Source organism: Acartia tonsa, chromosome 5 (assembly GCF_053477335.1).
Source record: "Acartia tonsa isolate MP-2025a chromosome 5, ASM5347733v1, whole genome shotgun sequence".
Taxonomy (NCBI): domain Eukaryota; kingdom Metazoa; phylum Arthropoda; class Copepoda; order Calanoida; family Acartiidae; genus Acartia; species Acartia tonsa.
In genome coordinates, this window is record NC_137264.1 from 39,115,170 (window position 1) to 39,139,468 (window position 24,299).

Sequence of the window (24,299 nt, forward strand, 5' to 3'; positions counted from 1 at the left end):
GAAGTCACCCTGTAGCTAGATTATTATTTTTTTTCTACTTTAGCTTTCTAATACGCTGTTCATAGGAAGCTAAATATAGATTTTTTAGCATTTACTCTAAAAAATACGGGAACTACAAATTATTTAATCCTGTATCCCATTAGCAAAATAGTCAAAGTTTAATTTGTTTCTAAATAGCAGGATAAAAATCACAGTACATATTTTGAAAGCTGAAGCTCTTTTTGTAACTAATGGTGGATTTCTACTATTGCCTTTTCCATTTAAATCAACGCCAAGAATGAAGGAAAATTGGTTATTTCGGTGTCTTTATTTATTACAGTATATTACTCTATTTCTTACTAATACTATTGAGTTAAATATTGTACTACTTTATTACTACTTACTTATTTTTCTTTTATATATTTTATATAAAAAATATGATCTATTCTTAATAAAATAAACTCTATAATTTAATAATCAAAGCGAAATCAAACAATAAAATATGTATCTATAAACAACATAATGTAAATTTTTATTTTAACTACTACACGTTTCTAATTTCTTTATATCTATCTAATTTTGATTTTTGTTAGACTAGTGTTAATCACAAGTATATAAAGGGCTAAGATACATCCATAGGAAGTAAAGAAATAGTTATAACGGAACATAAGGCTCTTTCAACAAACAATATTAACCTTATTATGATTATATTTTACCCCTTTATAACACAACAACAATTAAAAATATGAAAAACGTAAACCTGTCAAGTGCTTGACAAGAAATCAAAGTTCACCGGTTTGTTTGCAGCAAAAATATATTTGTTAGTGACGATTCCAAGAAGGGTATTTTACGATTAAGCATCACTCCATGACGTGTTAAATCTTTTATTAAAAAAAAACATCTACCATTTAAATACCTATCAAAAATTTATATCACTTATACTTTCATCAAATACTAATCAAGGAACCATCCTTTAAAATCATAATTTTAATTCCTATGACCATACAACGGTATGCATGGATGAATCCTGAAGACCCAGGCAACAAACCAGACCATTGGTTGAATCATCAGAAAATCCGTCAAGCCAATCCAACTTTCCAGTACAAACCTAAACATTAATTTAGACAAACATCATAAATAGAATTCAACCTAAAATTAAATGTTTTGGTATTTATAACCCTTTCCTTTTACCTCTCTTATACTGACAAAAGTTAGGGCAAACAAAACAGGGATTAATCCGATAATTTTGTCTTATTTTGAATGGAAAATATTCTATTATAAGTAAGTAACAAAACAGGTTTTTTAAAGTATGACTCAAAACCGGTTTTGATCCAGCAACAATGAATAAGATTCAAACTTGAAAGCCAAACTAAAAAGTTTGTACCTGGCTAAAATCTGGAGTAGTAGCTCTGGAATGAGGAACAGTGCATCCACCGACTATCTTTTCATACTTCAAATCAACAACGACTAAACAAAAAAATACCTAATATTTTAAAGAGAGACAGAGAAAAATTTCTCACAAATTTTCCAAAGATGTTCATGTAATCAATAAAAGGAGGAGTAGTTTGCGCTAAAAATCCGTAAAGGTTGTAAGTTTTAAGTTATAAACAGTAGAAGAACGATAAAACTTTAAGTTAACTTTTGAAATTTTTTTTTGTCTATAATTCTTTTCAATAAGAAATACAATATTTAGTGAATATTACCTTTCTAACACTATTTTTAAGCCTTAAAACTGACACCTTTACGGAATTTTAGCGCAACCTACTCCTCCCTTTTTAGTATAAATGTATAACCAGACAACTAACTACCTGGTTCGCCCTGTTAGGGACCTTTTTCGACTGCTAGCAAATTGCTTTCTGATATTTTGTAGCGACTTAGCTGTGTTGATATTTCCGACGCTATCCATTGATTTTCAAAGACCCAATTGAAAGTCGGCGCAGAGTTCTCGGGACGGAATGTACGTTTATTCAACCCCTTCCCCCTCTATTGTTTCACTCTGATATGTAATCTATACTTAATGTAAATATAAAAATCTACCAAGTGCCATTTCTTTCTAGCCTTTTAAAGTTATTGGTAGATTTTTAAATTTTTAAACGATACTAACCTAAGTTTTTAAATTTCGAGTCTACATAGGGTAGGAGTATTATAGCAAATCTAGATCCGATTGCTAAAAGTTTGCGAATTTTCTGGTTTATATGAACACTCTGAACTAACTGTCCACTTTCTGAAAATATTAAGCAGTCAAAACTCAAACTTGCTACTTCATATGCCGAGTGCTTTATTCTTTTAACTCCTCCCCTCCCAACATTTTTTTAAATCACTCACTAACAAACCAGGGATCTAAAGTGATAAGACAATGGCCGTTGAATTGATGTACATTCCCAATGATGTTACAAAAAATTACCCCTGTAGTAATCGATATTAGTGGTTGAAACATTTGAAATCCCCAAAGTTGTTAAGCCAATGAATAAAAAAGTTATTATAAAACTTTGGGGACAAGTGTAATAAACAGCTTGTCCCATCTAACTCTGCTAAGAAACACACATTTTTGGGGTGGGGGTATAAAGAGTTACCACTCGTAGATTTTGTGATTCTTCTTACATTATCCACTGTCATGTACACTAATGTATGTACACTTTCAGGCCACCAGTCCACTGAGAAGAACAACGGGTTGCCTGCGGCTCACTGCGGCAGACATTCTAATTTCGCGGTTGCAAACAGCAAATAAAAGATTTTCATTTTTCAGACCGCTTAATTATAATGTCTGCCGGCTCTTTGGAGAACTAAGCTGTCCAGATTAACCATCCAGGTACAGCTTAATTCTCTGAATATGATTAACCCTTTTCCCCTTTCTCACTAACCATTACTGTAATAAAATATGGGGGGAGAATAGGATGTAAGTTTAAGCCGGGTGTAGCTTAGGCTTCCAACACTTGAGCAAAAATATAACATTTTCTATCTAGGAAACAACATCAAGAATTTCCCAATATTCCAGACTCCATTAAATGCCCTGAGGCCCCGCCTGGAGACCCTAACCGTACTCCCGTCCTGGCCCCTCTGCACCCTTTGGATAACCTCTGGTGAGATTGTGATAACATTGATCTTCCCTGCGTTACAGACCCAGGTAGTTTATTATTGCTAAAGCTGCTCTATAACTAGCCAATCTGTAAGTCCTATTCCATCTTGGGGGATACAGCATCCTTTCCAGACATCCACCAAAGGTTAAATGTATAGGTAATTAATTTAAAAGTATATTAAATTATGCAAGGAATAATTTAATGCTCAGTTTAATAGCATTAAATGAAAATTAACACTTGTTTCCATTTAAAAATTAATCAGGGGTGTATATTCTACACAAGATTTATTTTTTTTCCCCGGCTAAATTTTTTTTTATTTCCCCCCCCCCCCCTAGTTTTTTCTCACCAAGAAGGGGGGAAAATGGAAAAATAGTTTAAGAACTCTTATATTTTATTTATTTATCCCTCCTACCACACATTTTTTTAGTTTTTTTCACCAAGGAGGGGGAGGAAATGGAAAAAATGTTTTCAGTTTTCTTAATTTTTACATTTTTTTCCCCTCCAACCACTTATTTTTTATTTTTCCCCCCCTCCTGAGCCGGGGATCCCATGTAGAATATACACCCCTGAAATTAATTTAAACAAAATTAACTCATAAATACGTCAATTATAGCAAAGTAAAGCATAAAGTAGGTACCAAAAGCGAAGCAAATCATAAGTGTATGTAGTTGTCACATTTATTTAAAATATTCATAAACAAGGATGACAACATCAATAAAAGCAAAGCTTTGAAACGGTACAACAAACGAAAATTAACACTTGTAAAACTAGATTTTCTAGTAAATCATAATTCTATTATACCTAATCAGCTCCTCCTCACTAACCTGCATCAATTGTGACAATATCCGCGTCGCCAAAGGTGTGGGAATCGAACATGGGCATCTGCTTGACAAAGGAGATTGTTTTCCCGTCAAAATGAAGGCCGGGAGTAAAGAAAAACGACTGGACAGCGTCTGTGACGGACTTCAGAGGTATGTGGATGTCACTAATGTTCAGACCTTAATATAAACACATTTATAAAAAATATAACATTTATTAATGTTCAGGATAGATTGAATTATCAAATTGTTTTCATATTCGTTGGCTTGACAACTTTGTTGACTTTAATTAAAATTTGATTAATTGGTTCATTAAGTTGAGTGTCCAAACGTTTCAACCACTATTTGTATTCTACAGAAGAGAAATTTTGTGTATCATCATTCGGTATTTACACTGTACATCAATATATCAACTGTTGACTTTTCCCTTTAGATCCCTAAAAATGATATGGAATTTCGTAGGATTTTAAACATAATTTTTTTAGATAAAATATACCTATCTTTCTGCAAAAAAGACATTAAACTTTAAATTATTATGACACCCAAAGCAAGTCTCATAATCTGGTACTAATTTCAGCTTGATTGATTGGTTCAAACAAATTTTCAACCAATTATATTAATCTACAGAAGTGGTAATTCTGCTCATAATTGGGGATGTGTGCATAAAAAAGCCCATTGTCTTATCCCTCTAGATCCCTGCTTATATGTAACAATCAAGCCATTTTGTAGATGTTTAAAAATTGGAGGAATCTGTGTAGTAAAGGTTGTCGCTAGGGTTGGGCCGGATACTTTTTTGGCCGGATACCGGATATCCGGCTGATTTCAAATGCCGGATATCCGGTAACCGGCCGGATATCCGGCCAACGCCGGATATCCGGCAAATATCCGGTTATCCGGCCAAATTACCGGATATCCGGCCGGATAACCGGCCAAATTACCAGATATTAAAGTAGTAAAAAAAAAATTTCTTCAGAAATATAGGTATAAATTTACATAAAGTTAAACTTATTCAGAAAAAATGTTCTTCTAGCTTCAATAATAAGAAAATTATAACCATTTAAGATTTTAAAAAGCAGAGATTTTTGGTGTAAAGTATAAAAAATTATAGAGCCGAATATCCGGCCGGATAGTTTCAATATCCGGTATCCGGCCGGATATTGAAAATGGCCGGATATCCGGCCGGATATCAGGCCACATTGGATATCCGGCCCAACCCTAGTTGTCGCTACTATAGGTATTAATTAAAATTCTACCTTTAAGAGATTCTCCATTGTCTTTTAGAAAATGAATCCAGGAATACATTTGAATATCATCTCGAGTCATCATCACAACAATATCTTTTCCACTACAAAAATATCAAAACACTTTAAAATCAATTCATTGCTTTGTACCTAGCCTTTAGGGGAAGGCAGAAAGGGTCAAGAAAATAGCCTAAAATCCCCAATACATCTACGAATCGTAAGTGAAAGGTACAACCAATAGGGATCAATAATTTTCGAGATATTAAGCTTCAGACAAAAAATTACTACTAGTACTTATATTATTGGACAGGATATTAACTATAATAAGATACTAAATTTCAGGAGTTGAATTTAGCAGTGTTATCAAATATAACTTTCAATTTTTAAGTTAGGAAAAAATACTTTTACTGAAACCACTAGGATCTGAGCCTCTGATTAACATTAAATTGCACAAAAATAGCCTAAACCCTTCATATTTCATTCTAAATGATTTCTGAAAAGAACAGCACAAACGGTCTATTTGTTACGTAGATTTTAGTTTATTAAAAAGCTTTACTTCTTTAGGTATATTTTTAGAAAAATAATTTTATCAGGGCTAAAACTAATAGCTATACATAAGTCTTTCGCTCTACTACATTACTCCAAACACACAGACACACACACACACACACACACAATAGGGCTCACCTAAGATTTTGAATGTTATGTTTGGAGCTAGGAGTAAAGATAACAGAAAGGACCCAGTGGCTATGACTAGAAATAGTTCTCTGCAGGCTTCCAGTTGACAATTGCCAAACCTAAAACAAAATAACCTTTTTAATGTGATATTGAAAACGTTTAAAATATACTTATTCTGTTCTGCAATTGATCCGCTAGTTGTCAGGGAGTGAATGAGTTCAAGTATAACTCATAATTATGTTCAGTTAGGACTTCCAAAAAAGATTGTGTATTTTAAGAGTTAGTTGTCTCTAGTTTAAGCAAATAAAACAATAAGCATCTATCTTTAAAATTCATTAATTCCCCCCCCCCCCACAAAAAAAAAATAAGACCACTATTCTAAAAGCAATATATACTTAATAGTATTAAGTCTGTGTTAACAAGGATGATTCTAACCTTTACAGTCCAGTCAGCGGAGCCAGAAATTAAAACATCTTCTGATTCGTCAAAATCTAAATTAAGAAAGGATTGTTATTATTGACGTATAACGTACATTTTTATTCAATATGGCTTAGGACCGGTTCTAATACAGATGATCTTAATCGGTTACAAAAATATAATGTAAATAAAATTACCTAAGGATAATACAGGGGCAGTGTGAAGCCTGAATTTGTTGAGTAATCCACCAGGAGTAATATCAGATTCTGTATTCCCTGACACCTAAAAATATTTTATCAGATGTTAAAATCATAAAGAGTAAAAAGGGGCGTCGTAGCTCAGTGGTAACACACTGAGCTACGGTGGTGCGAGTTTGAGTTCAATTCTCCATGTGTTGACTCAAATTTCTCTTCGCAATATTAATCACGCAACTTCCTCTGGTTGTTGTGTAAGTAGGGGATTATTAAGTTTGGACTAAACCCACAAAAACAGCTAAAATCATGTTAAAAAAGAAGCATTATCATTGTCTATACAGAGAAGTAAAGAATAAAAGAATATTTTTAACACTACCGACTGTGCCCCTAGCATATAGGTACTCTGTATTCGAAAATGTAAGGAAGGACCCTAAAACCATACCAAGACTTAATTGTAAAATTAAATTGCCATGCCAAAAACTAGTCTGGGACCTATTAGAAGCTTTCCAGAAATAAAGATCAAAATCTGTCCATTACTTATAGACAAAAAACTGTAATACCTTATTTTATAGGATAACATTCAGTATAGAATTATTAACTTTTCTATGTCGCTTCGAAACCGATTAATATCCGGAGGATTAGAAACGGTTCTGGCCATACTGAAAAATTATGTAAAGCATCGTATTTTTTTCCAGTTTCCTACGCATATAAAATGTACAATCATAATATTAAAACCAGTTAGCCCGTACCATCGGCATCTAGATCTAAAGAAACTGATTTTAATCTAATAACTATACATTTTATTTGCGAGGAAAGCTGTTTATAATACGATACGATAAATAACTATTTCCGAAACAGCAATTGTATACCTGAAGGAAGATAGAGTACCATCAAAGTGTCCACAAACAACAAGACTTGGATAGTTTAGCTTGATACAGGACACTATACCTGGTGAGAAAAGAGAGTTCCATCGAAGTGTCCACAAACAACAAGACTTGGATAGTTTAGCTAGATACAGGACACTATACCTGGTGAGAAGATAGAGTACCATCGAAGTGTCCACAAACAACAAGACTTGGATAGTTTAGCTAGATACAGGACACTATACCTGGTGAGAAAAGAGAGTTCCATCGAAGTGTCCACAAACAACAAGACTTGGATAGTTTAGCTAGATACAGGACACTATACCTGGTGAGAAGATAGAGTACCATCAAAGTGTCCACAAACAACAAGACTTGGATAGTTTAGCTTGATACAGGACACCATACCTGGTGAGAAGATAGAGTTCCATCAAAGTGTCCACAAACAAAAAGACTTGGATAGTTTAGCTTGATACAGGACACTATACCTGGTGGGAAGAGAGAGTTCCATCAAAGTGTCCACAAACAACAAGACTTGGATAGTTTAGCTTGATACAGGACACGGAGCCAGACACTGGGAAACTTACCACAACACTAAAACAAAATAGAAAATTAAAATCCGCTAAAAATGGCCAAGTTACGAAAATTTTTCAAATAGACAGATAACAGGGATCTAAAGGGATAAGACAATATCTGATAAATTGATGATAAATTTACCCCTTCTTTGGATTAAAATTAGTGGTTAAAACGTTTAAACATTCAATTTAATTAATCAACCAATAAAATTTTACGAAAGTCCTCAAATTTGTTAAGCAACCCAATAAGAAAACATTAATATAAAACTTTGGATACTAGCGTAATAAACAGCCCAATATCCACTCTCTCTCAGGACAGACACATATATGTATATCTTTCTTATTTTGACAGAAAGGCATCCGATTTCTAAAAGAGGGTGAATAATAATATTATATTATGGTATTAAATAAATCCAGAACAATTTATATATGCCGAATTCAACTTAGTGTTAAACGCACACAGAAAAACTATTTTGAGACCATAGTTTAAGTGGGTCCGAGGGACTTTAAATTGGAGGAAGAAGCTAATATATTTAATCATTAGTCGAACCTGAAAATTAGGAATATAAAACTATGATCTATATCCTTGATTTACCTGGAATTTTCTACAGACCAAATAACGACACTCTCTGATGAGTCCTGGTTGGCATGAGTATGAATACTGTCACTTGTTCCACCAGCTATATATCCTCTATCGTGATGCAGAGCAGAAAATCTACCTGGATGGATAAATTACCGCATAACTGGGCATGTTGATGAGTTGCACCTGTTTAGGGGCCAAGGCATTACCCCCTACTCTTACTATTATGTTTCAGATGGACTTTTAGATAATAGAGTTACTGAGTTACTGGTTACTTTCATACAAAGTGCATGATAAGAACTGATACCCCCCCCCCCCCCCTTTTTATTAATAGTTTTTTTCAAACCCGTGCCTGAAGCATTAACCCTGCGGCCCGGGGCTAATTAGTACCCAATATAACCTAACCTAGCCTAAAGCAATTAACAAACAAATGCCCCCCCCCCCCCCACCCCATCTTATTTTCGATTCAAAACAAGGGGAGAAAGGGGTTTCAGTGCTTGCTCAACAAGGTACTTTTTGAGAAAGCACCTTAGTTCACTAAAAAAAAAAAAAGAGTTACTAATAATTTATTAACAAAGTACCTATTCAGTATAAAAATAGTTTAAAACCATAATGCTCAAATCTAAACATATAGCATAAAACCATCCCAGGACCTATTTTAAGCTTCTTTTAAAAGGAGTTCAGTATAGTTATTGGAATCTTGAGTCTTACAAAAAACCTTACTACTTTATAGAAAAGGATTATTTATGCTAATAAATTCCATCATACCTGGAGATTTGACCAGGTTGACAATGGCATCCTGTGTCCAGGCAGAGCCGTCACAGAGATCTTGCTGGATTTGCATACCTGTTAAAAGTATTTATTTTTAAATAATAAATTTTGTAATATTGAACTAATCATTACTGCCTAGCAACTCTATAGAATTGTATGTCCTTCCATGACGTCCTTAAAATTAAGTATACTTACCTATCAAATATACGTAATTCATTCAATTGCTTGCAAATAAATGTAAAATTTAGTACCTAATCGCTGTTAAAATTTTCTCAAAGATTTTTTGCATAACTTTTAGAAAAATAAATTATGTAGGAGGTATGGATTCATTACTTCAAATGTTTACTATTTCTTTCTTATTTGCTAAATATAATGCTTTTAAAATTACAATGTTCTTACTTTGTTTATTACGTGTTGTAAAAATCATGTACTGAATTTTAGTTTCCGAAATTGTACCTAGCTTCCGCGTCCTATCTCAATATTTAATACTAGCTAAAAAAGCTTCAAACTTCCAAAAAAATCAAAATTTGAAAAATTAAAATTTTAAATGTATAGTATACCTAGTGGATAAATCGTTTATACATTATATCGCTTTTTCCTATGACCGGAGTATCTGAAAATAGCGTTTGCAATATTTGGGTTATCTGCTGTACAACTTTGGAAATAAGGTAAGAAATAGGCAATCCATTTTCAGCACATCATAAAAAATGTTGATTTCAGCAAGGAAATCAAATGGAATGTTATTTAACCCAAATAAATGTTGATACCTCTAATACAAGTGTTCTTGGGATAACTGAGACTGATTGTCACAGGATTGCATCCAAATTTGAGGCAGTGATTTCTCCACACTATTTTCATACCACTAGAGAAATAAATACTGTGTAATTTACCAGGGAGGGAGGGAACATTGGACTTTAAATTACACTGGTAAACAAATTATTATAACCACGTCATTTTATTTGTTGACCAAAAACTTTGGGTACTTTTGATGAATTATGATTGGTTACTGTCAGTTCCAGACTGGTAGTGTCCAAACTGTATCAATAGAAAAGGTAATTTTGTTTACCACCACTGGGGATTAGAGTTGGGCCGGATATCCGGTATCCGGATAGTTTCAATGCACGGTATCCGACCGGATATTAAAATCGACCGGATATTGAAATTGGCCGGATATCCGGCCCAACCCTTTTGGGGATCATCTATTATCTTTTCCCTGGTATTTGACTGAATTTCCGAAACTTATTTTTTGATTTATGGGTTCACTTTAAAAATCTAATACTGTAACTTTGCATGGCAGTTGCTATTATGAAGTACAATATGAAACTGTAAAGAAACGCCGGAATAACAATTGCAGCAGGTGAAAACCACTAGGTATTTCCTGGTATGGTGATACTTGTTAGTTCGCAATTACTCCATGCATATACATTTCTTGATTTTGTATCTCGTATAGCTTTTCAAAAATAAACAAATGAAAAATTACCTTATTATTCTATTCCATGGTTTTGAAACCCTGCAGGCTGTCAACAAGTCTTTGACAGTTAGGTATTCTAGAAACCGTTCAGCTAACTCCAGAGGTAGAGTGGTCACAAAATCACGGTACAGAAAATCTAAAATGGATTTAATCCTGTATTTCTTTGTTTGATACATGATAAAACAATTTTAGGCATTTATTTCTGATCATACATGCAGTACTTTTCAGCTCCTCAGTTCCACTAGGTGGCCCCTCTCCTCCTTATAGGCATATATTCTCTTATAGGTCTGCATTTAGGTGCTGTAAAAATTTTTTTTGGCCAAATTAAACAGTCACCAATTTTTCCGCTTGTTTTTATAGTTATCAACTTAATTCTTTTTGTAAACTCTTTTATATGATTGGATCTACCTGTAAAACTTTGAACATTGAATTTGGGGATTTCCTTCTAGGGGCTAGTGGGGCAAAAGAACCCCCCAGACACTAAAGTTTTAAGTTATGAGCTTATTTTTTTAAGATATCGAGCTTATTTTTTTAATGGAACCTTTTATTACATAAATGAGTTGATTATCCAACCCATATTTCATTTTTGCACTTTACTTCTAGGGGCTTGTAAGCTCAAAACTTTGTGTCTGGGGGGTTGTTTTACCCCAAAAGCCCCCAGAAGGATAGTGCGTAAATGAAATCTGTAGTTACTACTTATTTTACTTATGTCAAAATAGTTTCCAATAAAAAAATAAGTTGAGTACTTAAAATTTTTCTGTTTAGAGGGGTCTTTTGCCCCACTAGCACCTAGAAGGAAAGTCCCAAAATTCAATTTTCAAAGTTTTACAGGTAGATCCAATCATATAAGAGAGCTTACACTTTTATATTTTAATTTTTAGTGAAGATTCTTTTCATATATGTCCATCTACTCTATACATTATTTTGTCCGTCTGTCAGTCGGCCATACTTTAAAGACAAAAACTTTAGTGATGTGGTAATGTGATTTTCTCAACATCTTTTTTAAATAGGCACCTGAAATTTTTAGTAAATATTCCTATAATTTATGCCCATCTGTTCTATACATCTCTCGATATTACATTAAAATTAAGGAGGGGGGAGTTTGTACACTTATAGGAAATGAAATTCAGTATAAACTCTCTTATATGATTAGATCTACATAAAAAAATTGAATTTTGGGACTTTCCTTCTAGGGACTTTTCAATAAAAACTTTTTTCACATGACTGAACTAAGTAGGGTAAGGCGGGATGAACTCGTTTTTTTTCGGTTTTTTGAAAAAAATGTGGGAAAAAAATATATAATTTTTAAATGGGACCAAGACCATTAGAAAGATCTCGGAAAAGTCTTATAGGTCCTAAAAGGACGTTATCCTAGGACTTTGGGAAGTTTGTCAAAATTTATCTCAAAAACGGCACAGACTTCGCCTCGCCTCGAGGCGAAGCCGGTATAGCATTTTCAAGCTTCAAATAATCTATGACGTATTTATTTTATTACAGCATGCCCAAAAGGTAAAAGTTGCTAAATGTAATAAAGAGCATACACAAAATTTTTTAATAAGATAGGTCAATTCTTTCTACCGAAAAAAAATAATTTTTCCGTAGTACACGAAATTTGAGTTTTTTTCAAAATTTTTTTTATAACTTTTAAGGCCTGATCCTTAAAATGACAACATCCATAAGTAGCGAAGCACAAAATTTCGTGGATGGGACTGACGGTCATTGTTATTTTCTTCAAACGACGGGAAATTTTATTTTGATATCTTAAACTGAAAAAATTTTGAAAATCAATTAATAAACACCAAAGATATGGGGGAAAATGTAAAAAATATAAAAATTGCCAAAAACCTGCAAAAAGGCAGTCTGACCGTCATTGTTGATTTCTTCAAATGACAGGAAATTTAATTTTGATATCTTTAACTGAAAAATTTTTGAAAATCAATTAATAAACACGAAAGATATGGGGGAAAATGTAAAAAATATAAAAATAGGCAAAAACCTGCAAAAAGGCAGTCTGACCGTCATTGTTGTTTTCTTCAAACAATGGGAAATTTAATTTTGATATCTTTAACTGAAAAAAGTTTAAAAATCGGACCATAAACACCAAAGATATGGGGGAAAATGTAAAAAATATAAAAATAGCCAAAAACCTGCAAAAGGGCAGTCTGACCGTCATTTTGAAAATCGGACCATAAACACCAAAGATATGAGGAAAAATGTGGAAAATAAAAAAATAGCCTAAAACCTGCTAAAAAGCCGTCCGACCGCCATTGATGTTTTATAGTTAATTGTGCTCCTTAATGATGGGAATGTTGTCAAATTTCAGCTTTCTATCTTTCATAGGAGCTGAGTAAATCCCATTTCCCCTATAGCGTTACGGACGGACGGACGGACAAAATGAATTATAGAGTAGCTTCGCTACTAATAATTAGTTCCATTATAAAAATTTCTTAAAATTCAAGTTGAAAACAAGGATGACAACATCCATAAGTAGCGAAGCCCAAAAATTCATGGATGGGAATACGGTTGTTTTCTTAAAACGACAGGAAATTCAATTTTTATATCCTTAACTTAAAAATTTTTTTAAATCGGACTATACCTATACATAATTGAAATGAAAAAAAATAAGGAAAAAAATAGCCAAAAACCTGCAAAAAGGCAGTTTGACTGTCATGGTTGTTTTCTTTAAACGACAGGAAATTAAATTTTGATATCTATAACTAAAAAATTTTTGGAAATCGGACCATAAACACCAAAGATATGGAGAAAAATGTGAAAAATACAAAAATAGCCTAAAACCTGTTTAGAGGTAGTCTGACGTCATAGTTGTTTTCTTTACCTAAACGATAGGAAATTTAATTTGATTTTTAAAACTGAAAAAAATTTGGAAATCGGACCATAAACACCAAAGATATGGAGAAAAATGTGAAAAATACAAAAATAGCCTAAAACCTGCTAAAAAGCGCTCCGACCACCATTGATGTTTTATAGTTAAATGTGCTCCTTATTAATATGAATGTTGTCAAAAAATTTCAGCATTCTATCTTTTATAGGAGCTGAGTAAATCCCATTTCCCCCATATCGTTACGGACTGACGGACAAAGTGAATTATAGAGTAGCTTCGCTACTAAAAAGAGAAGTTTGGCAAAATCGATGGTCGATTTTCCAGCTTCAAAAAACCTATGACATTGATTTAATTACAGCATGCACTAACGTTTAAAGTTGCTAAATGTAATAAAGAGCATTCACAAAAATTTTTATGGAGATCGGACAATGTAGAAAATAAGGGGGGGGGAAGTTTGTACAGTTATAGGAAATGAAATTCAGTACCAAATTTTGCCCTGGCCGTTTGGGCTTGTTTTTATAGTTATCAACCTAATTCTTTTTGTAAGCGCTCTTATATGATTGGATCTACCTGTAAAACTTTAAAAATTGAATTTTGGGACTTTCCCTTAAAGGGGCTAGTGGAGCAAAAGGCCCCCAAACACTAAAATTTTAAGATCTGAGTCTATTTTCTGAGATATTGAGACGATTTTTTTAATGAAAACACTTTTTAACAAAACCGAACTAAATAGCCAATACAAATTTCATTTTGGGACTTTCCTTCTAGGGGCTAGTGGAGCAAAAGGCCCCCCAAACACTAAAATTTTAAGTTCTGAGCCTATTTTCAGAGATATTGAGAAGATTTTTTTCAATGCAAACTTTTTTCACAAAACCGAATTAAGTAGCCATTACTAATTTCATTTTGGGACTTTCCCTTAAAGGGGCTAGTGGAGCAAAAGACCCCCCAAACACTAAAATTTTAAGTTCTGAGCCTATTTTCAGAGATATTGAGATGATTTTTTTTTATGAAAACTTTTTTCACAAAACCGAACTAAGTAGCCATTACAAATTTCATTTTGGGACTTTCCCTTAAAGGGGCTAGTGGAGCAAAAGACCCCCTAACACTAAAATTTTAAGTTCTGAGCCTATTTTCAGAGATATTGAGACGATTTTTTAATGAAAACACTTTTTAACAAAACCGAACTAAGTAGCCAATACAAATTTCATTTTGGGACTTTCCTTCTAGGGGCTAGTGGAGCAAAAGGCCCCCCAAACACTAAAATTTTAAGTTCTGAGCCTATTTTTAGAGATATTGAGATGATTTTTTAAAATGAAAATATTTTTAACAAAACCGAACTAAGTAGCCATTACAAATTTCATTTTGGGACTTTCCTTCTAGGGGCTAGTTGAGCAAAAGACCCCCAAACACTAAAATTTTAAGTTCTGAGCCTATTTTCAGAGATATTGAGACGATTTTTTTAATGAAAACATTTTTAACAAAACCGAACTAAGTAGCCAATACAAATTTCATTTTTGGACTTTCCTTCTATGGGCTAGTGGAGCAAAAGGCCCCCCAAACACTGAAATTTTAAGTTCTGAGCCTATTTTTAGAGATATTGAGACGATTTTTTTTAATAAAAGCATTTTTAACAAAACCGAACTAAGTCGCCATTACAAATTTCATTTTGGGACTTTCCTTCTAGGGAATAGTGGAGCAAAAGACCCCAAAACACTAAAATTTTAAGTTCTGAGCCTACTTTCAGAGATATTGAGATGATTTTTTTGATGAAAACATTTTTAACAAAACCGAACTAAGTAGCCAATACAAATTTCATTTTGGAACTTTCCTTCCAGGGGCTAGTGAAGCAAAAGACCCCCAAACACTAAAATTTTATCTTCTGATTATTTATTTCAGTTATTTGAAAAAAATTTTCATTAAAAAAATCAACCATAATATCTTTAAAAATAAGCTCAGAACTTAAAATTTTAGTGTTTGGGGGTCTTTTGCTCCACTAGCCCCTAGAAGGAAAGTCCCAAAATAAAATTTGCAATGGCTACTTAGTTCGGTTTTGTTAAAAATATTTTCATTTAAAAAAATCATCTCGTATCTCTAAAAATAGGCTCAGAACTTAAAATTTTAGTGTTTTTGGGTCTTTTGCTCCACTATTCCCTAGAAGGAAAGTCCCAAAATGAAATTTGTAATGGCTACTTAGTTTGGTTTCTTTAAAAATATTTTTATTAAAAAAAATCGTCTCAATATCTCTAAAAATAGGCTCAGAACTTAAAATTTTAGTGTTTGGGGGCCTTTTGCTCCACTAGTCCCTAGAAGGAAAGTCCCAAAATGAAATTTGTTATGGCTACTTAGTTTGGTTTCTTTAAAAATATTTTTATTAAAAAAAATCATCTCATATCTCTAAAAATAGGCTCAGAACTTAAAATTTCAGTGTTTGGGGGGCCTTTTGCTCCACTAGTCCCTAGAAGGAAAGTCCCAAAATAAAATCTGTAATGGTTCCTTAATTCGGTTTTGTTAAAAAAGTTTTCATTAAAAAATCATCTCATATCTCTAAAAATAGGCTCAGAACTTAAAATTTCAGTGTTTGGGGGGCCTTTTGCTCCACTAGTCCCTAGAAGGAAAGTCCCAAAATAAAATCTGTAATGGTTCCTTAATTCGGTTTTGTTAAAAATGTTTTCATTAAAAAAATCATCTCATATCTCTAAAAATAGGCTCAGAACTTAAAATTTCAGTGTTTGGGGGGCCTTTTGCTCCACTAGCCCCTAGAAGGAAAGTCCCAAAATAAAATCTGTAATGGTTCCTTAATTCGGTTTTGTTAAAAATGTTTTCATTAAAAAAATCATCTCATATCTCAAAAAATAGGCTCAGAACTTAAAATTTTAGTGTTTGGGGGTCTTTTGCTCAACTAGCCCCTAGAAGGAAAGTCCCAAAATGAAATTTGTAATGGCTACTTAGTTCGGTTTTGTTAAAGATATTTTCATTTTAAAAAATCATCTCAATATCTCTAAAAATAGGCTCAGAACTTAAAATTTTAGTGTTTGGGGGGCCTTTTGCTCCACTAGCCCCTAGAAGGAAAGTCCCAAAATGAAATTTGTATTGGCTACTTAGTTCGGTCTTGTTAAAAAGTGTTTTCATTAAAAAAATCGTCTCAATATCTCTGAAAATAGGCTCAGAATTTAAAATTTTAGTGTTTGGGGGGTCTTTTGCTCCACTAGCCCCTTTAAGGGAAAGTCCCAAAATGAAATTTGTAATGGCTACTTAGTTTGGTTTTGTGAAAAAAGTTTTCATAAAAAAAATCATCTCAATATCTCTGAAAATAGGCTCAGAACTTGAAATTTTAGTGTTTGGGGGGCCTTTTGCTCCACTAGCCCCTAGAAGGAAAGTCCCAAAATGAAATTTGTATTGGCTACTTAGTTCGGTTTTGTTAAAAAGTGTTTTCATTAAAAAAATCGTCACAATATCTCTGAAAATAGGCTCAGAACTTAAAATTTTAGTGTTAGGGGGTCTTTTGCTCCACTAGCCCCTTTAAAGGAAAGTCCCAAAATTCAAGTTTTAAAGTTTTACAGGTAGATCCAATCATATAAGAGCGCTTACAAAAAGAATTAGCTTGATAACTATAAAAACAAGCCCAAACGGCCAGGGCAAAATTTGGTACTGAATTTCATTTCCTATAACTGTACAAACTTCCCCCCCCCCCCTTAATTTTTTCAAAATACGAGAAAGGGATTGTTCCTTGAAGTGCATTTAAAGAGTTAAGGTACTTGGAGTAGTGAAATTTTATATGTCTTAGAATTTTTAACTTTGACCTGACCGAACTTTTTATATTTGACAATATCTAAAATAGTTAAAGTGATTTCCCACATAAATTACATGAGAATAATTTCTACGCTTTCTAAATTGTACCTGACTGTTGTAAGAATCATCATACAAAGTTTGAAATCTATAGGAAAATTTTAACATGCCTAAAAGAGCTAATCGTTACGGACGGACTGACACTACCATAATTATAGAAAAACTTCGCTTTTAAAACATTGAAAAAATATTACTCAAGGTGCAAATTTAGGAACAACTGTTCTTTCTAGAAAGATTGTATTTAGTTAGTCTCTGAAATCAAAAGCGTAGGGGGAGGGGGGGAATTCGCTGGACATCTTAAGATATAAAAAAATTACTCGTATTCTGATTAGAAACTTTCAGATTTCGTGTATTCAAATGTATGACTTTATCATATTTTGTATGAAGTGCCCTTATTTTTTTCCCCACACAGGAGTTACGTTATAAATTACCATCTGTAGTACTATCAATAGTTTTCCTTAAACTTGCAAAAAGTTTATAAATTTGAATGTTATGTCTAGGGTTGGCAATCCGTCTAATTCCGGATTTTCGTATTCCAGATTGTGGATTCTAGCAAAATTTTAAAATATAAATAGGATAAAGGGCCTTTTTAAAAATAAATTAAGGGATTAAATTTTATCGGATTTTTATATATTTTAAAAGTAGCTTTTCTCCTATTTCTAGACCCTACAACGGCCATTTTCTAACCCTTACTCAACCCAACCTAACTTTGTTAAAAATTAAAATATATATTTAGATAAAAAAAACTAAAGACGTTAATTTTAGCCTAACAATTAACATTCCGAAACCGCTTTTAAAATAACGGATTGCGGATTTGGATTCTGCATTCAAAAGTTGTCCAAAAATTAGACGGGATTCCAGATTGTCAACCCTAGTTTTGTAAATGTTATGCTGGTTTTGTTTGCAAAATATTACTTTATAGAATTTGAAATAAGTTCTGTTGGCACCCAAAATGATTTGCAGCATTAGATTTGTGCGCGAAGCGCGAAATTTTTTTTGCTCTTCATAATTGATTAAATTCAAGAGGATATATGACCATAAGGAGGAGTCGAGAGGAGCCACCTAACGGTACTGAGGAGCTGAAAAGTAAATAAAGAATCATTCATAGTATAAAGAACTAAAATTAAAGAGATTGCTCCTCTTTTTTAGATGTTGGCCCCTCCTTTATAGGAGGATAACACAAAATAGAACATAATTTTGATCATGTAATTAAGAATCATAGTGTAAAGAACTAAAATTAAAGAGGTTGCTCCTTTTTTTTTAGAGGTTGGCCCCTTACTTTTAGGGGGTGGCCCCTCCTTTTTAGGAAGGTAACACAATAAAAGATAAATAATTTTAATTGTTTCATAAAGAATCATAGGATAAAGAACTAAAATAAGAGGTTGGCCCCTCCTTTTTAGGGTGGTATCACCATTAAAGAGAAAATAATTTCGATTGTTTATAAAGAATCATAGGTTAAAGAACTAAAATTAAAGAGGTTGCTCCTCTTTTTTAGAGGTTGGCCCCTCATTTTAGGGGGTGACCCATCCTTTTTAGGGGGTGGCCCCTCCTTTTTAGGGGGGTGGCCCCTCCTTTTGAGAGGGGTGGCCCCTCCTTTTGGGGGTTGGCCCCTCCTTGTGAGGAGGATGGCCCCTCCTTTTACTAGGGTGGCCCTTCATAAGAAGGAAAAAAGTTGGGTTCCAGTTGGGTTCCAAGAACCCAACTAATGCATGTATTCTGATCTATATATGATATTTCTTTAGAGGTACTCCATGATAAAATATAAATACCTGGTAATTTCTGGTCTATATATGATATTTCTTCAGAGGTACTCCATGATAAAATATAAATACCTGGTAATTTCTGATCTATATATGATATTTCTTCAGAGGTACAACATGACAAAATCTCTCCTAATGTAATCTTCCTCTGGGCTGAGCTTAACAGCCGGAACTGCCTAGAAAATGAATTATCATTGAAAAAAAAATTGTGAAGCAAGAAGAATATTATCATTATTATACAGGGTGTTTTTTTAATAGGACAAAGTATTGCTTAATATTACCCACTTGTCTTTGACAGAAATTAATAATCTATATCCTAATTTCTTCATTGGCTTCGGGAGTTTTGTATAAGAAAAAAATACTTTGAGATTTTCAACAAATTATGCCTTAAAAACCGGTTTTTGAGGCATTATTTGTTGAAAATCGCTAAATATTTATTTCTTATACAAAACTCCCCAACCCAAATGAAGAAATGAAGATATAGATTATCAACTTCTGTCAACGGCAAGTGGGTTAAATTAAGTAATGTTTTTTTCCTATAAAAAAAACACCCTGTATGAGTTAAAAGAAATAAGATATTTGAGGTAACAGGAATTTTCAAAAGGTTCTCTCTAACTTGAAGTAAAGGGGGGGGTTTTTAATGCAACCATCTCGTAATCAATGTATAAATGGCACTTAGAATTCGAATTTCAATCTGAAATTTTGCATGAGTAATCCTTGGTAGGTTTATTTTCCCTAAATCGAACAAAAAGTTGGAAAAGTAACGGCTGGCAGCTGGCGGCTCAGCCGTTTAGCCGTTTTTAGCCTATTTTCAGGGCAAATTCATCATTAATTACGTAGGAATCAACTTTTTAAAACATATTTTTGGTTTAATTCTTGTTAAATGATAGCAATAACCATTTTATAAATTTCTAGTGCCAGCTGCTAAACGGCTAGAAGCGGCTGAAAACGGCTGGGAGCTGCCAAGAGTATGAAGAGTAGATAGGGCATGTTACATGTCTAGGGGTAGGTTTTTATGGCTGCTAAGCTCAAAAATGCTACCAAAAATAGTTGCAGCTCATCCACATGGCAGCTGGGTAACAGCTGCAGCGCAGCTGGTAGCGGCCAAGAGTAGAATGAGTAGATAGGGCTTGTGACATGTCTAGGGGTAGGTTTTTATGGGTGCTGAGCTCAAAAATACTACCAAAAATAGTGGCAGCTCATCCATATGGCAGCTGTGTAACGGCCGCTGCTCAGCTGGGAGCGGCCAAGAGTACAATGAGTAGATAGGGCCTGTGACATGTCTAGGGGTAGGTTTTTATGGGTGCTGAGCTCAAAAATAATACCAAAAATAGTGGCAGTTCATCCATATGGCAGCTGGGTAACGGCCGCTGCTCATCTGGGAGCAGCCAAGAGTAGAATGAGTAGATAGGGCTTGTAACGTGTCTAGGGGTAGGTTTTTAGGGGTGCTGAGCTCATAAATACTACTAAAAATAGTGGCCGCCCATCCATATGGCAGCTGGGTAAGGGCCGCAGCTCACCTTGGAATGGCCAAGAGTAGAATGAGTAGATAGGGCTTGTGACATGTCTAGGGGTAGGTTTTTAAGGGTGCTGAGCTCAAAAATACTACTAAAAATAGTGGCGGCCCATCCCAGCTGAGCTTCAGCTGTTACCAAGCTGCCATATGGATGAGCGGCCACTATTTTTGGTAGTATTTTTAAGCTAAGCAACCATAAAAGCCTACTTCTAGACACGTCACAAGCCCCATATACTCATTCTACTATTGGCCCCTCCTAGCTGAGCTGTAGCTGTTACCCAGCTGTCATGTGAATGGGCCGCCACTATTATTGGTAGTATTTTTGAGCTCAGCACTCCGAAAAACCTACCCCTAGACACGTCACAAGTCCTATCTACTTATTCTACTCTTGGCCGCTCCAAGGTGAGCTGCGGCTGTTACCCAGCTGCCATATGGATAAGCGGCCACTATTTTTTGTAGTAGTATTGAGCTCAGCACCCATAAAAACCTACCAATAGATACATCAGAAGCCCTATCTACTCATTCTACTCTTGGCCGCTCCCAGCTGAGCTGCGGCCATTACCCAGCTGCCATGTGGATGGGCGGCCACTTTTTTTTTTGTAGTAGTATTGAGCTCAGCACCCATAAAAACCTACCCATAGACACGTTTTTGAGCTCAGCACCCCTAATAACATGACACGTCAAAAGCCCTATCTACTCATTCTACTCTTGGCCGCTCCCAGCTGAGCTGCGGCCATTACCCAGCTGAGCTGCGGCCATTACCCAGCTGCAATGTGGATGGGTGGCCACTATTTTTTGTAGTAGTATTGAGCTCAGCACCCATAAAAACCTACCCATAGACACGTCACAAGCCCTATCTACTCATTCTACTCTTGGCCGCTCCCAGCTGAGCTGCAGCAGTTACCCAGCTGCCATATGGATGGGCCGCCACTATTTTTGGTAGCATTTTTTGAGCTCAGCACCCCTAAAAACCTACCCCTAGACACGTCACAAGTCCTATCTACACATTCTACTCTTGGCCGCTCCCAGCTGAGCAGCGGTCGTTACCCAGCTGCCATATGGATGAGCTGCCACTATTTTTGGTAGTATTTTTGAGCTCAGCAACCATAAAAACCTACCCCTAGACATGTCACATGCCCTATCTACTCTTCATACTCTTGGCAGCTCCCAGCCGTTTTCAGCCGGTTCTAGCCGTTTATCAGCTGGTACTAATAATTTTAAAAATGGTTATTGTTATCATTAAACATGAATTAAACCAAAATTATGTTTTAAAAAGTTGATTCCTACGTAATTAATGATGAATTTGCCCTGAAAATAGGCAAAAAACGGCTAAACGGCTGAGCCGCCAGCTGCCAGCCGTTACTTTTCCAACTTTTTGTTCGATTTAGGGAAAATAGACCTACCAAGGATTACTCATGCAAAATTTCAGATCGAAATTCGAATTCTAAGTGCCATTTATACATTGATTACGAGATGGTTGCATTAAAAACCCCCCACCTTAAATAAAACATTGATTTTTATTTCCTAAATCATGAATCAAGCAATAACGACAGATGTCTAGTGGATGTTAGAATATTGCCCCAGCTTATACTCCTTCTCCTTATTGTCGAGAAAAAGAGAGCACTTCCAATTTTTTTTACAAACATCAACTACCTAGAGACGAAGCAAGTTAGAGCCGCAACCTTTAGTATAATAAAACAGAAACAGCACTCGCCTGACAATGCAGCTAGACTTCTCGTCTACTATATCCATACTATCATCTATTTCTCCAGACATTGTTTTTATTAATAATTCCTAGTTTAGAACAAAAACAACCAAGCAATCCTATAACATTGATTCAAAATTGATTGATTATGCTAGTATCAGTCAAAGATCAATCAATATACTTCACTTCTGCCAACCATTTTGTCTCTGAAAGAAACAAAAATGTGAATAAATTTAAATGATTTTGAAACAAAAAAAAATTGAGAAATAAAAAGTTTTAATGGGGATTAAATAAACAATTATAAAAAAAATTGTCGACTGTTAGAAATAAAATGATAAGATAGATAATAAACATTAGCTAGAATCACATCAATATAGATAGGTATACTCATTACAAATTGGTGTACTCCTTAAAAATTAGGGAATATAGAATATACACCCCTGGCCAATTGTGTAAGATAAGTATACCTAACTTCTATATGATTCCAGATTGTTACCTGTTCCTTGGAACTTTGTAGTTTTCTCTTTGCCAATAATAACCTACACTTTTTCTAATTTCAAATAAATCTTAAAATATAGGACTTTCAAAAACAAGAGCAATGAATGCTTACCAAAAAAATACTAAATGTTAAAACCTAATAGAAGTTAAAATTATAAGTTTCCTTTTATTTGATAATCTTATATAAAAAGATTTATTCAAAATATAAATTGACTTTTTACTATACCTGTTTGGATGGAATTTGAGGATTCTCTTTTTTATCAGACGTCTATCAGGGATGTATTTAGTTTCCTTTTATTTTAATGCAAATTATGCCTTATCAATTTTATAAACAGGAATTTTCAAGATAGGAATTTGACAAGTTTGAAATTTGATCGCGGTAACTCTAGTTGGCATTCAAACTCAACAAAAAAATATCATGAAAACCTTTCAAATAAAAAGGTGATTTTTAATTGTGCAGATCAGAGATCTAGAGGGATATGACAATAGACGATAAATTGTTATTGGTGGAAAAGCTTGAACACTGCTAAAGCTAAAGCTAAAACCAACAAATTATTTCAGTACCAATAAATGATGTGTATAACACCTTTGGGCACCAGCATAACTTTAAGTGCAGTATCCTCTTCCTCTATGAGTGCAGCTGCTTTACATTTAATATTTTGATAGGAATCCGAGACTATACATCCCTGAGTACCTTCTAGATCTTCTAGCCATCGGTCTGATAACAGAAAAACCTTTAAGATGGCTTTCAAAGAGCAACAAATTCAAATACAATATATCGATATTGCTCAAGGCCTCACATATTGACAGCTTATTTGACAACTTTTACATTTTTGGCGGGAATCAATCAATCAATCAAACAAAGGGGTAAAATAAATCCGGGAATTTATTTTGACCAGCCTTAACCACACATTCACTTTGCCCAACCCTATCTTTAAATTAGGTTAGGTTCAGAGGGGCTCATTAAGTAAATCCCGCGGGATTTACCTATTCTAAGCACTTTATTATTTTAGTTTTGTGGATGTGTGATGAAATTAACAGTTATCATCTTTACTTAAATATCTTATAGTATAAAACAAAACATCTTATTTATTGAAATAAGATATAAGCTTTATTTTAATCATTGAAAATCAAGGTATTAGTTACATTTAACAAATGATGGATTCTTAAAATGTTGTATTATACATCATTTGTGTAAAAATTACATGATACATTTAAAACCGACTAAATACTAAAGACTTTCAAAATTAACTGATCTTTTTGATGGTTAAATAAAAAGATCAATTAACTTTCAAAGTCTTAGATATTTAATCAATTGTCGACTATTACATATTAGTAATAGCGCAGCTACTCTATAATTTTAATTCATAAGTCTGTCAATATTGAGACCTTGAGTTGGTTATGTAGAATACAAGTTTCTAATTTATAATCCAGGATAGACAACTCCACTCTAAAAAATAATAACAGTCGACAA

The 24,299-nt window shown here is 34.0% G+C and overlaps 2 protein-coding genes across 12 annotated transcripts in view; both read right to left on the reverse strand.

The window, feature by feature from the left end:
• Positions 1-95: 95 nt before the first annotated feature.
• LOC145319465 (F-box/WD repeat-containing protein 2-like) lies at positions 96-22,530 on the reverse strand. Of its 4 annotated transcripts, XR_013879857.1 has the most exons (16): positions 22,333-22,530; positions 19,179-19,278; positions 10,671-10,797; positions 9,958-10,052; positions 9,188-9,265; positions 8,435-8,558; positions 7,753-7,858; positions 6,408-6,492; positions 6,229-6,284; positions 5,803-5,912; positions 5,128-5,219; positions 3,881-4,054; positions 2,084-2,203; positions 1,364-1,446; positions 696-1,087; positions 508-601 (listed from the first exon to the last, which is right to left on the reverse strand). XR_013879857.1 is itself a non-coding variant. In XM_080161614.1 (15 exons), exons 1-15 carry the CDS (start codon positions 22,396-22,398, stop codon positions 974-976), a joined length of 1,530 nt encoding a protein of 509 aa, XP_080017740.1. In that variant the 5' UTR covers positions 22,399-22,530; the 3' UTR covers positions 96-973. The 4 variants fall into 4 exon arrangements, 3 of the variants coding, with proteins under 3 accessions (XP_080017740.1, XP_080017739.1, XP_080017741.1); XM_080161614.1 differs by having other exon boundaries at positions 96-1,087; positions 19,179-19,282; positions 22,337-22,530; XM_080161613.1 differs by having other exon boundaries at positions 96-1,087.
• The window catches only part of LOC145319464 (uncharacterized), a 34,394-nt gene continuing 32,620 nt past the window's right edge, over positions 22,526-24,299 (reverse strand). For 6 of the 8 annotated variants that reach the window (XM_080161612.1, XM_080161609.1, XM_080161611.1 and 3 more), the window contains one exon: positions 22,526-24,275. The gene's annotated coding sequence lies outside the window, so the exon portion shown is untranslated. The remainder of the gene's footprint in view (positions 24,276-24,299) is intronic. The other 2 variants (XR_013879855.1, XR_013879856.1) reach the window with 2 other exon arrangements.

Coding starts and splice junctions, on each gene's coding strand:
- LOC145319465 (XM_080161614.1), bottom strand. CDS start 22,398: ATGTCTGGAGAAATAGATGATAGTATGGATATAGTAGACGAGAAGTCT. Junction 8,559..9,187: donor CAACCTGGTCAAATCTCCAG/GTATGATGGAAT, acceptor TTATCCATCCAG/GTAGATTTTCTGCTCTGCAT. Junction 4,055..5,127: donor CAATGGAGAATCTCTTAAAG/GTAGAATTTTAA, acceptor GTTTATATTAAG/GTCTGAACATTAGTGACATC.